Source organism: Lipophrys pholis (genome assembly GCF_963383615.2).
Source record: "Lipophrys pholis genome assembly, chromosome: 1".
Taxonomy (NCBI): Eukaryota; Metazoa; Chordata; class Actinopteri; order Blenniiformes; family Blenniidae; genus Lipophrys; species Lipophrys pholis.
The window spans coordinates 34,445,599-34,459,369 of record NC_137635.1 but is presented as its reverse complement, the minus strand read 5'-3'; the positions used below and the strand labels follow the sequence as shown (position 1 = coordinate 34,459,369).

The 13,771-nt window shown below is 41.6% G+C and overlaps 1 protein-coding gene across 1 annotated transcript in view; it reads right to left on the bottom strand.

Annotated features, from left to right (window-relative positions):
- Nucleotides 1–2,242, bottom strand: part of dnah9l (dynein, axonemal, heavy polypeptide 9 like) — a gene marked incomplete at its 5' end in the record, with an annotated part of 36,307 nt that extends 34,065 nt beyond the window's left edge. Inside the window, 2 exons of the mRNA XM_080465067.1 lie at nucleotides 489–679; nucleotides 2,213–2,242. Of these exons, the coding sequence (XP_080321193.1) occupies nucleotides 489–679; nucleotides 2,213–2,242 (221 nt within the window). The remainder of the gene's footprint in view (nucleotides 1–488; nucleotides 680–2,212) is intronic.
- Nucleotides 2,243–13,771: the final 11,529 nt, after the last annotated feature.

Genomic DNA, 13,771 nt, shown 5'->3' with positions numbered 1-13,771 from the left:
TGTTGAATATTTGTGCGTTTACTATTATTTAAATAACTGAAGTCAGTACTATTAGCACCAAATTTATTAATACCAAGCAGTTACTATAACTAATTACTGAATTGTTTTAAATTACAAAGCAGCATTGCTTGACAACATTGTTGTCTACATGAAATAGAAGGAACTAATTTTATATCATGCCCTTGATTTATCTTTTTAATTGTTTTAAACATAATTACGTCGTTGTACTTTCTATCTAGCCTTTAGAGGCCAGTACTTTCTTTTTAATTGCGCAGGTGTGTCAACTTCACTTCCGTTCATAGGAGAACGGCGTGGTCGTCAAAGAGGTAGGAAAATGAAATCAAATCCTTGTATACCACATGATATTATCCCTTTATACTACATGCACTCTGGTCTTGTCTTCGGAAACGTTTCAAGCTTTAAGTCAGGATTCTTTTGTTGTTGTTGTTGTTGTTGTTACAGTTCATTGATAAATGCAGCAAACTAACCTGAGGACAATGTCCCGGGCTTGTGCTCTCTCCACACACAGCGGTAGCGGTAACAGTGTTCGTCCCTCAGCGCGGCCTCTCAGGGTCACAACTCTGCTCCTCAGCTCTTCCAAGTGCCTGTGGATGTCATCTGACACCACCAGGGGCCAGTCCTCATGGTTCAGACCATTAGACAGCACACACACCAACACCTGGAAGACATGGGGCAGGGTTAGTGGTCCCCCACATAAACCATGAACTCACTAAGGTCCAACAGGCAATGCCTGGAAATCTGTAATAGGTTGTTAAGGATAGTTGTCATAAGTACGATTAGGTGGACACAATTAAAATTGCACAAATAGATTTGTACCTTATTGATATACTCTTTAACTATCAATGCGATACTGCATTTTCCAGCATGGATACACAAGCTTAATTATTAGCAGGTCATCATTCAACTTTTGGAGAAACTGAACCTTTGCAAAATAGAAAGTTCTTTAATAATCCCAGGGCGAAATTCCTTAAGGTTCTCCACGTTTGAGCCGTCATATTTAGTAATCTTAAGCGGAGGGCCTTGCTCTGAGGCACCCAACACTGGTAACCTGACAGCTGTGGGCGTCAAACCAGTTAACCTCAGATGCTCCAACTTCTACGCCTCCACTGCTCACACTTTTCTCAATAACAGAAAGTAGCCTGTTTTATTTTTAATTCCTTAGCCTTTATTTAGTCAGGAAAACCACATTGAGATTAAATAATCTCTTTTACACGTGTCCTCGCAACCTTACATAAAACAAATTTACAGAGTCAAAATATTACTAAGATTTTCTTAAAACAAATAAATAACAGAGAAACAATAAAAAGTATAGTCACAGAGTAAGAGCATATGAAAGATAAAACAATAAAAGCCACCAAATAGTTAAAAATAAGTTAGCTAAAACAAGAACAAGGTGTATTTTTCGTTTCCAGGTGCTGTGAAAGGGCCCTAATCTCTCCCAGTGAGACCAGCTCTGTGAGTTTAAAGTCTTTCTGTAATACATTCCATGAACAATGAGCAGAACACATGAAGACTTTTTGTTGCCCAGTTCCGTACTGACAGTCAGAAAGTAAAAACAAGTCTTTGGACCACAGTCTGTAGTTATTTCTGGGTTTCTGTTTTGAATTCTTATCAAGCACACAAAGTCTCAGCAATCATCCATTATTCACATAACTTGATCACTTCTGCTGCTTCAGTTATCGATCAGCCACTTTGATCCTTTCACGCAACTGACTTGTCCGACACAACAGTTTAATAGAAGTAACACGCCCTCTTCTCGAATGTCCAAAATAGAGAAAAAATGTGTTCAAAAATTGGGAGTAAAAATAATAAAGCGCAAATATTTTGTTACGTGCCACTGGTGGACAGCAGCCTTATTACAATTCTACACTCGTGTTTATTGGATGCTGAGTGCGTGAACTAACTCAGTCCTTCTGATAGCAACATGACAAAATGTCCAACTCCGTGTAACAATAACATAGTGGTACACGTTGCCTTTACAGGACATTTTCAACTTTATTCCTTGTTTATATTTTTGATGTGCTGCAATAACTCACAATTTAATCACTTTAAAGTTTTACTCTGTCCTCTGTGTCTCAGACACCCGAGAAATCTACTTAAGTACAGAAATGAAATACAAATGCTTCGTGAGCTGCCACCTTTTGATACCAAGTCGAGGATGCACACATATGCACATTCTGTAATGCCTAACCTCAGAGATGACGACGGGGAGGTGCTCCATCGGGTACCCAGGCACCTCCCCCAGCCAGAATTGGCGTCTGAATCCTTGGCGGGCGATTCGCTTCACGCCTTTCTTGAGCACACACAGAAGCTTGGTCTTCCATGGTGGAGACGTCTTCACAGATGAAAACACAGTAGGAACGCTTTCAACAGCATTGAAAGCACCAGAAATAAGTAGTGACTTATTTCAACGAGATGTGCATGTTAGTCGGAGTGGAGACAGCAAACCCCTGCAAAGCTGGTAAACACTTAATTACCGAGATGTCAGCTCATTTGTCTTGCTTAGAAGCTAAATGGTTGATTATATAATTTGTTTATGCCTGAATGTCTTTTCAAAAAAAGGGTCTGGTTATAGAGACTTTGTTGCTTTATTTGAAACAAACTAATCTCACATAGCAACTTTCTATTTTTTTTCTTTTGTTTACACAATTTCACACAGGGTGCACACAGTAAACAATAGTTCAACTCCTCAGTCAAATATTCATTCAAGGGAATTACCATAATTAGATTTGCCAAACTAAATTGACTTTCACCAATGTGTCGAGATGATAAAGAAAATGGCATATTTTTAAAAGCAGGTGCATGACTTATCGTGCACTCACTTCATGTCTGCAGTGTATGTGCTTTATTCCTTACTTGAGCATCTCCTGCATGCAGTGTCCCTCCAGGCCCGGTGAAGAGCAGCAGTCGGTTGGTCCAGATGTGGTCCAGAAAATCCAGTATTGTCTTCTGGTTCTCGTCTGCACCGATGAACCGGTTCCACTTATCCGTTTTCACTCGGAGCACACAGAAGGCCTGCTCCCGAAGGAAGTCAACTCTCTCATCTGACAGCACCACCCCGACTTTTAGAGAGGGTTCCTGGGGCACTCGCACTCCTCCGGTCCCTCCACTGGCTAAACCTCCACCGTTACTCCTCGTGCTGGTGGCCTCAGCCATGAGGATTCAGCTGGCAAGAAAAAAGAAAAGCAAGTTGATTAAATGTGCAAAGGAATGTGAAATTTGGAGAGGATTTTATAGTGTGAGATAACAGTTACAGACTTAATTCAATCCTTCCCCCGCAAGATCAGAAGCCACAGAGGGATGTCATTGTTCTGTTCTGTCCTCTAGTTCTGCGGGCTGCCTGCTGGAAAAGTGATACGCACCTTGATGGACAGGTGCGCCTGTCACTGGGACAACGCTCTATGGCCTGGCTTCATTACCACAAACTGTGGTGGCTATTTGTGCATCCTGAATAGCCTGCAACCTTATCCTGTAAGCCGAGCCCGGAGAATACCTACAGTGTCTGCAGCGGCTCCTCCTGGACAGGTAATGATTGCTCTCATTAATTCTGTGGCATTACCTGTTATATATCATGAACATCACAATTTTTTGAAACCATTGAAAAGCTGACATCTGTATGTATCGTGTTGGTATTTACTATTCTTGGGCGCTTCGTATCCCTTCTAACAGGGAAACTGTCTTTCTCTCTGTGCTTCTCTTGTTATGGACGAATGATTGGTGAGCCCTGCCTTTGCTCAGTCAGCTGGGATTGGCTTCTGAGCTGGATAAAGCAGTATAGAAGCTGTATGTACAGTATGTGGCGATGGATGGATGAAAATCTGTATTTTTCTACTGCTGCCAACCTACGCAGTGTGTGTCGCCACCACATGGGGGCAGTTTTGTACAGTATTTTTCAACGGCATTATTCAACTGTAATCCAAAGTGACCCTAGCCATGACATCCTATTACATATGTTATGCCATTTATGTAAAACATGGAAAAATTGGACATTTCCCTAACTGTGTTACTTAAAATGCCAGAGCAATGTTTGCCCTTTTTCAAGATCTTAAAGTTTCTGAGTTCAGGGATAATAGATAGATCATATCCTAATTTAGACTAGTCTCACTTGGAAGGCTTGAGCTTTTGTGGGATATCTGGCATTTGAGTTTATTGCTACGCATAAAGCTGTGAATTCTATTCATTTGTAGGGCAATAGAATATCTCACTATTATAAGCAGTCCCTCTGCTTATTAAAAAGCACAAGAATTTATTGCCTACAAATGTCTAGTATTGAGTTTAAATATGTGCAATTCCTTAAATCTTCACCCATGATTTAGTTTTTTTGTATTACCACTGCGTTCTCTGTGGTCAATCTCTTTTGTGCATTTGTACATATGGTATACAATGGCTGGAAGTGCAGTCTCACTTCACATGATGTAAATGTATCCTCATGGCTGCATATGACCTTATAGGGGTTTATATCTCTACTTTTAATGTCACTGCTGTAAATTCATCAGCAGTGAATATTTCCATTGTTCAGAAACACTGACTCCAGCAGCCAATAATCCATGGCAGCGCTCCAAAGGAATTTGTTCTTTCTAAAATCTGTAATTCCATTTCTCGCTGCATTTGTCTTCCTGCGTATTTGCATGTATCAGTTTTTCACACATTCACTAGGCATGTGCCATTTTTTTTAATCAGTGAAGGTTTATTTATTTTTTTTCTAAATGTGTATCATGCGCCTACAAAAGTGTGTGATGGATGACCATGTGGAGCTCGTGTGTGCATGCCTATCGGCAACCCAAGGCAAGTGAGGGCGTCCCTTGGGTGTCTCCACACTGTATCTAAGCCCATTTGAGCCAGCTGACAGCAGGAGCATGACTGCCCATCTCTCTGACCTCATGCCCAATGTCAGCTATGCTCTGCAGGGATGGAGGGATGGAGGCCAGAAAGAGAGATCTTAGGACATTGGAGAGGAGATGGAGGGGGGGTGGGCAGGAGAAGCTGTTGAGAGAGCCAATGGAGAGACAAAGAGGGGGGGGGGGGGGGGGTGTCAGCGTGGAGAATGAAGAGAGGCAGTGAGCCTACAGAATACAAATGAAAGGGAGAACAGAGGGATGAAGGAGCAGTAAGAGAATAGATATATACTGTATATATTCAAGTGTACTACTGAACAATGCTGAGCAATCTACACACAGAGTGAGAACACACAGAGAGAGGTATCTCCAGGCAGTATTTAATCTTCCAGCCCCTGACTGTAACTGAAATATCACCTGTAAGTGAATGTAATATTCTTCTCTAATGTGGCGTAGCAAAGCACCTCCTCAACTTTTTTTTCTCCGTAATTTTTCAACAGTGTGGTTTTAACCTGAAGCTTCTCCGCTCATTTCTTCACTCACTCTCTGTTTCCGTACCTCTCCTCCCATGCTCTCTCCATTTGCCGTTGCCATGGCTACGTGTTGCTTGACAATCAGGCAGCCGTTCTTGAGTTTGGAGCTTCATCCTTGCTCACTCTCTGGCTCGCTCTCCAACCACTCCTCTACTTCTGTCTTCATCACCCTTTCCCTGGTCCCCAGTCAGGAGGAAATTACATGTAGATGAGCCTGAGGTCTCTGTATCTCCAGTTCAGGCGCACGCACAATCACCATCCTCTCCTCAGGCTCTGGGAGTCTCGAGCAAGTCCTCGCTTTGGTACCACTCACCATGGCCTTTTTCATTTCGTCTTGTAGTCTCAAGGGAAGAGGGTAGATTCATGTATTTCAGAAGCAGTTGGACTCGGGGGAGACGGTGTAAAGGAAGAAAAAGAGGGATGGAGGGGAGAAAAATGTCAGCAGGGAAACTAAGGCAGTGACAAAGATGGCAAATGCATACACTGTCATAGACACACACATGTATTTCTATGCCCACAAGCAATAATGATAATTTCAGAGCTTCCGTCTCCTGTTGCTGGCTGACGACATATGAATCCCCGCTATGCCTGGCGATAGCCGTGTACTGTGTGCTGTGTGTCCAGATGACGATGACCAGCCGTCCCTCCCAGGGTAGATGAAGTAAATGGAGCGATTACAGTAATGACTGACACACACATCTGTCTCATACCTCTGCATGGCTGCCAGCTCTTTTTGGACGGTCTCTCTCTCTCTCTCTCTCTCTCTCTCTCTCTCTCTCTCTCTCTCTCTCTCTCTCTCTCTCTCTCTCTCTCTCTCACACACACACACACAGCCGTATGGCGATGGGCAGAAACGATAAACCTGAAGATAATTTGCATTCACTGAATTGGAAGTTTATACAGTTTTTAATGTGACAAACTAATATTTTCTATTTCGAGCAGCCTGTCAACACGATAACCGCCTTGAAAAAGAGAGTCAGTTTGGATAAAATGTGAGGCCTTTTTTTCAAGGTTACTTTGCTTAATACCCCAAGCTCCTCAATCTAACCTTGTGTTACTCTTCCCTATTATCTCTTTATCCCCACTGTATTATATGTCTTTGCTCTTCTACTTTTCATCACTCCAATCTGACCCTGTTCAAAAGCCTTCCCTTTCCCCATCCTGTTTTGTCGTTTCACTATCTTTCGGTGTTTTTCTCCAACCTGAAATGAGTCAAGAGGTTGACAATTCGGATGAGCCAGCAGGGGCAGGTGGCGTCTTTGTAGTTGGTAGAAAAAGGCAGAGTGTCACCAGCAAGCTCTTTCTTATCAGACCTCTGCTTTGTTCTACAAAGGTCTTTCTCCTCTGTCTGGACTCAGTGATATTTGAGAGCATACACAGGAAGGGGTGAGAGAGCATGGCCAATCTCCCAGGATGAGTGTGTGTTTGTGTATTTAAGTCCTGAGCTTGCTATCCTCCGAGTATATCAAGTGTGCACCTGTGCACATGTGCGTATTTGTGCTTCTGCAGTTGAGGGGACCCCAGCAACCTATGTTCGTAAATGCTGAGTCCATGCTGACCACTTCCAGGATATTGTTCCCGAAGTCAACACTGTGTAAGAGAACACCCTTATTTCACTGGCAAAGTACTGCAGTGTCCCCTCCAAAATCTGCAGATGCAGTCTTTTCTTGAAAGAGGGGGGGAAAAAAAAAATATCCCAACATAAAAAAACAATGTTCTGTGCTGTGGTAGACACAGGTAGTTTCCTCTTTCAGCAAGTTCACCTGGGCTTGCTCTCCAGAGGCTCATTAAGCTATGCTGAGACAAAGAGATGCACTGGAATTCAAACTTAGTTTCACAACCTGAAGGAGGGGCTTTTGTTGGTTTCGAGTGACACTCAAATCCTGCAGATGGGGCTGTTTCTCCATCAGGTCCCACAGAAAGTCCCCGAGATGATAGAATTGAACATTTCTCCCATGCCTCATCTTCTAGTTGCATATGAATACCCACGTGAGCTCTAGAGATGTGTGATCCTGGTCAACTGCTGAAGTGTGTTTACAGAAATGGAGTCGACATATGCTACTGAAGGTGCTCAGCCCCAACGCAAGTTCATTAACCAGGAAAATATTTGCTGAGACTCAGGCCAGACACACACACTGAGTGTTCCCCTGGTCTTTGACATAGCGAGAAAGTATTGTTTGTATTGATTTATCATCATCTGTTCACCTCAGAGATATTAAGACCATAAAACAATAAAGGGGAATGAAATACACCTGGGTAACCTCTCGGCAAATAAGAATTACACACCTCCAGTGAGTGTCCCAACCAGTGAGCACAGTTTTAGGAGCATTGAGAGCTGAAAAGTTTATAGGGAAAAAGGAGAGGAAAATTTACATTTCTAATGTTTCTTTAACTTTTAGCAGAGTGACAAAGATAAAGCTCTGGAACAGAGTTATGCTGCCCTCAAGACATTTACCTTGCTTAGGAGCTCCCTCATAGTGTGATTAGATAAAGAGTAATACCAACTTATATATTTTTTACGTGCAGTGGTTTAGGCAAATGAGGTGAAAAGAGGAGAGCGTTTCCATGGTTTCACTGAAATATGTCTGAGAAACATAGACGTGAATTAGCCTCTCTAACTCACTAACTCTGCCTCCTTTTCTAATGACTCTACTACTTTGTGCAATTGGCTGCCACCGTGCTTGGACATTGCGTGTGAAGATGTGCTAATGAAGGCAGGCAGAGAGGAAATAATAGAGTGAGGTTTTACTCTGATGAATAAAATTGTCGGGCGAAGAGTCTGATTGTCTGTCATTTTGGTGCCATTTATTCACTATCGTCTGCAGCGGCCAACAATTAGGTTAATGCTGCATTTAGGTAAACTGTAGTGGCATCCAAAGTTCATAATATGGAAAAGGACACTCTACTTCTGTTGTTATCCAAAGAATTGTGAACAGATTCTATACTGAAATACTTTGGGAAACTGAGTAATTGTTTGCCGCGCGCAGAGTTTTGGCCACAGGCAAGGTTGACTGATCAGAGGAGCGGGCTTCAGCGGTTATAGTTTAGTGTGTGTGTGTTGTACTGCAGGGACCATTTGGATGTTTTTTTTTTGTGTTTTTTTTTTGGGACTAGCATGGATTTATTAACCACACAGGGAGCTTTGCTAAAGGGCACACCAGAACAATACACACCAGTTGTAACAAAACTTGACCCTCGGATTCTCCTTTGTAGACCAACCTGCTCATCACACTTTGGGGCACAGCAGGAAGCTCCATCCCTTCATCTCCTCAACCACATGGTTGTGGTAGCAAGAGGTAAAGCAGAGGAACTCAGCGGTCCATCTTCCTACAGTTTATCCAGTGGGGTCCCGAGACACTCCCATCCGGGACATTTAATCTCTCCAGCAGTTGACCTCAGGGTCTGATCCCAGTTGGCTGTGCTTGGTAGACACCCTGCAGAAGGTGGCCACTGAGCATCCTAATCAGTGTTTTCAAACCACCTCAAGAGGATCCTCTCACTTCCTTTCAGTTAGCTCTGTGAAGAGAACTCATTTCAGTTTCTTGTGTCCACAGTCTCATTATTTTGATCATTACCAAAAAAGTAAAGCCAGTAAAAACAGAGCGGAGCACCATTTTCAACCCTATGGTCCAGTATAGCCAACTGCATTACTGTCACTACGGATTTACCCTGCATCCAATCCTTTTTCCCACTATCCATAAGACCCTGGGGTAAGTTTTCACCTCTCGCCTGGAGGGGAGAGAGAGGTCATCTTTTTTTTCTTTTTTTAACTGTCTCGATCACAAGCAACAGTGCAAGCAACGGGCAGTCGGACTCTAGTGATCTTGCTTAGCTTCACCAGTCTTCACTGTGTTTCGATCTCTAGACGATAAATCCTGATGATATTGACATGGACCTGATTTCTCTTCTGTTGAAATCATGAATTTAGTGATAATGACTGAGCATATTTCATAGATATATGATGTATCTCATGGTTACTCATACTAATTTGAGTGATTCATCAAGGCCTAACATGGTATTTCCAAAAGCCACACTTATAGAGACTCTGGAAGAATTATACCAGCTAACTATGTCCACATTCCCTGCATGGGAGCATTTTCGCCGGCTGGTTTTAATATTTAGCCTGAAGGCCATTGCCTCTTACATCAAAACTTTATGTGAAGATGGAAACGTGGAGTGTGAAAATTATTAAAGTAGCCGTCGAGAAAGATGGAAATTGAGAAGATCCATAAAAACACACGGACTCACAAACAAACAAATAGATTAATCATTGATCAGGGTTAAGCTTTGATCTCTGTGTAAGAGCATGCCATGGCCGATCGATAACTTTAATTCAGCCCCAAGTGTGTGTTTGCACGATTCTGTCCGCCACATCTCTCACGCTCTTACACTTGACCACACACAAACACACACACACACACACACACACACACACACACACACACACACACACACACACACACACACACACACACACATTCTTCTTAGACCTGCACAAAATTAACACACATACACAGCAACCTGATTAGGTGAGCCACAGGGGTTAGGCCTAATGACAAACAAACTCAGCATGTGCACAAACACTACAGCTTCTCAGATGAAATATAGATTTTCTCCTGTCCCAAAAGCTGATGGGTATTAGGTGAGGGCATGTGTGTATGCATGCCTGTGTGTGTGTGTGTGTGTGTGTGTGTGTGTGTGTGTGTGTGTGTGTGTGTGCGTGTGTGTGTGTGTGTGTGTGTGTGTGTGTGTGTGTGTGTGTGTGTGTGTGTGTGTGTGTGTGTGTGTCTTGTTCCTGAGATTGTGTTGTATGGAAAGAGGAGGCACCCGGGAAAGCATGTAAGTGATTGGATGGTGCTTTGTTTCTACTGTTAAAGACCCTCTCCCTGGGGAAACAGTGGGTTAAAAACTGCTTTTCTGCCCGTGCGTATGCGTGTGCATGCTCAAAGGTGTGTTTGTAGGGTAGATTAATAGGATTGCCATCTGCTATTTCATCCCATGGGATGTACATTGGTAATGTTTTTCTGATGATAAGTCTTTTAAAATTACTCAAAATATGGCTAACTAGTGTATGTCTCTTTAGTGTGTGTGTGTGTGTCATACTTTATTATTAATGAATGGAAATGTTAATTGCACCCACCGGATTTGTCATTTTGCTCACTTCTCCCTTAAAGCATTGCATGCATATATTGTATACACACTGTAATCTCAAAAAAAAAAAAACCTAGCCAAAAATAAACATTAAGCGAGTTCTCCAAATTCACAGCAAAGCATTTTGTACAAGAAAGCGAAACGACTTCTTCAAAATAATCAAGGCAAGCTGCATCATTAAATTACTAAATACAGCTTCATTGAGCAATATTGGATATAAACAAAGAGAAAAAAAATTTTTGTGGCGCATAATTGCTTCAGTGAAATTATTTTTTGGTGCATCACAAAGTTCTGAAAATTGAAATGAAAATGAAACAAAAGATGAAAAACCAAACAGGCTGCTCAGTTGGATGTCTATATACAAAGCTGAAGTGAATCTAAGTGAACAGCAATCAAACACGAGCGGAAGCCAAGGATCCTGAAACAAGAGACAGATTTAGGATCTTACAAAAAACACCAGAGACAGACCATGAACCACGACAGAAGGAAAATATAATCCACCTAATGAGGATTATTATCAGATCCTCTTTGCTGCAGGAGAATCATGTGGTGATACAGTGATTCAGCTGTAAATCTTACACATTCTTTACAGGTTCTGCTGATACAAATGTTATCAACTGCTTTGTTTCTTTGTATTTTCCATTGCATGTTTTCACTGGAACAATAAAAACTGTTTTCCTCCAATATCTTTCATATTCATAAGTTGTTTTATCTTTTTTTGCAGTAACAAACCCTCAACGATTCTTCACATGGGGGATTCAGTTGATTTAAAGAACCTGTCATTTCCAGCAGCAAAAAGTAAATATTTCCGCAAAAAACGATTTATAACATTCCACACATTAAGACAGAGATAGCAGCTATGTAGTTATTAAATGTTGAGGAGCATTTGGGAGCTAAAACTAGTGGAGACAAAAATATGGATTGGATTGATTATGGACATTAGAATTAAGTCAGGAGTACACAAACCAAATTGAATCATAGTAACATCCAAATAGGAGCCGTCACTGATGGACTTGTTTGCCAATATTGTCGCTTTATTCACTTATTGAGCTGTTGTCAGATTTTAAATTATTCAAGATATCTTTAACGTATTTGCTGTCAGGCTGTTTTAAAGAAAAGTGAAAAAAACAAAACAAAACAGGAGAGAAACCCCTCGGTAGTTTTATTAAAAAATAGAATGAGAGATGCAAACAATTAATTCAGACATTACAAATAATACAGGGTTTAACTAAACATGCAAACATTTGAATGTGATTTTTTTAATATTAATTTTGGGAGGAAACGGATCATTTATTTCTTCAAATTGAATTCCATTAACCCCCCCCCACACACACACACACACACGCACACACACACACACACACACACACACACACACACACACACACACACACACACACACACACACACACACACACACACACACACACAAAAAAACAAAAACAAAAAAACAAAACATGGTAAAAACATCAGTTCATGTCTTTATTGGAATATTATAGATGAGCTGTCGTTCTCACACTTATATGAAATTTGACGAAGCTACATCTGCAAAGTACAATATAACTGATTTAGAAAGCAGTGGCTTTGTCTTTCATGCTGTTTCATTACAATTGTGTGCTCTCTAAGCTCCATCACTTAACATTTCAATGACCCAAATGATTGTATCATCAAAATCTATTTTGCAAGCAAAGGGATTAAGATGAGTTATAACTTTAATTATAATCCATACTCGGCTTTGCTTTAATTTTGGAGTAGTCTCTCAGGTTTTTTAATGGTCGATGCCTCATTGTAATATTAAACTATTCAAATTGTTCCACGCCCCTTGGTATCGGTGTCGTGAGGTGTGTAATGTCTTGTAGTCATGCGTAGATCCGTGTGCTTGTGTTTGACTGTGCTCAGCCCGCTCTGGGTTAAGCTAAGTGGCTGTCTGGCACAGGCATCCTTTGATTATCTTTATTTATCCTGCCACCCCCTGATTCTCTGCTCGCACGCACACGCACCTCCTGCTAAAAAGCTAATCTTTTTGTGCTAATGAAAGGTATCGGGTTTCCTAACAGGCTTTTAAAGGAAAGTGATGGATTGAGCGATAGATAGATGGAAGGAGGGAGGGAAAAAGGGACATGTGGACAGGAAGAAGTGAGAGGGAGGTGAGGTGTCAATAAGCACATCAACCCGATCCCTTTCAGACGGCGAGGTGTGCATATGCTACTAATGCTTCATTCATGCACACGCACGCGCATTCAGCCACTCACGCCTTTAGTTGCTCATAAATCTCTGAGCAAAGCATAAAAGCGGGTCTTTTGGTGCCAATAAGCTGGGAGATGGATTGCTGGAGATGTCTCCACCTTGACCAGTGCTGTGATAAATGCCGCAAGGTCCATATCCATGCACTCCAGTGTATTACATCAGTTTGGAGCTTTAGGTCCGGGCAGATCGGTGCAGAATTGGTATAAGTAAATGTATTTTGTCGTGCAAAGAGGAATACATTATGCGATACTTACCATTTTCATCACAGAAAGAAAGAAATATATGCCAACAGTATAAAACCCCACCTGCATATAAAATAGTCCAAATGTGTTAATTAAGAGTGACTTTTGTTACGACGGTAACTTATGTGTTGTTGCACTTTCTCTGTCTCCAGAGCTTGATTTAGGAACATGTTTGAATAATGTTGATCATAGAAATGATGAATAAAAGAAACATTTTAGTACTTTGGACTATTTCCAAAGTCTTAAAATGATTATTTTACTCTTTTGAATTATTCCACCTCATCTCTCTCTTTCAGGTTGAAACAGTCGGGGTGTCCCGGGGATCTGGAGCCCTCGCTCTCTTGCTCTTTTCCCCTTTCTAATAAAGCTGATAATCATTTGTTTCCCAATCACATTAGCATGCCAGTAATGAGAGGGGTAAGCCAACCATTAGAATATGATCCATAATTCATTGTTGACTCCCGTTCATTACCCCAAACTCACTCCGATGAATGTTTAATAAGTGTGTGTGTGTGTGTGTGTGTGTGTGTGTGTGTGTGTGTGTGTGTGTGTGTGTGTGTGTGTGTGTGTGTGTGTGTGTGTGTGTGTGTGTGTGTGTGAGAAACTTTGCATCTCTGTTTGTCATCTGGGGTGCAGTCCAGTGTCAGGCGTCGATGAATTGTTTGTGCTGATGGAAATTTGCATGATGGACTCTGTAATCTACTTTTTTTCATTTACATTGCGTAACTCGTCAATGACGCAA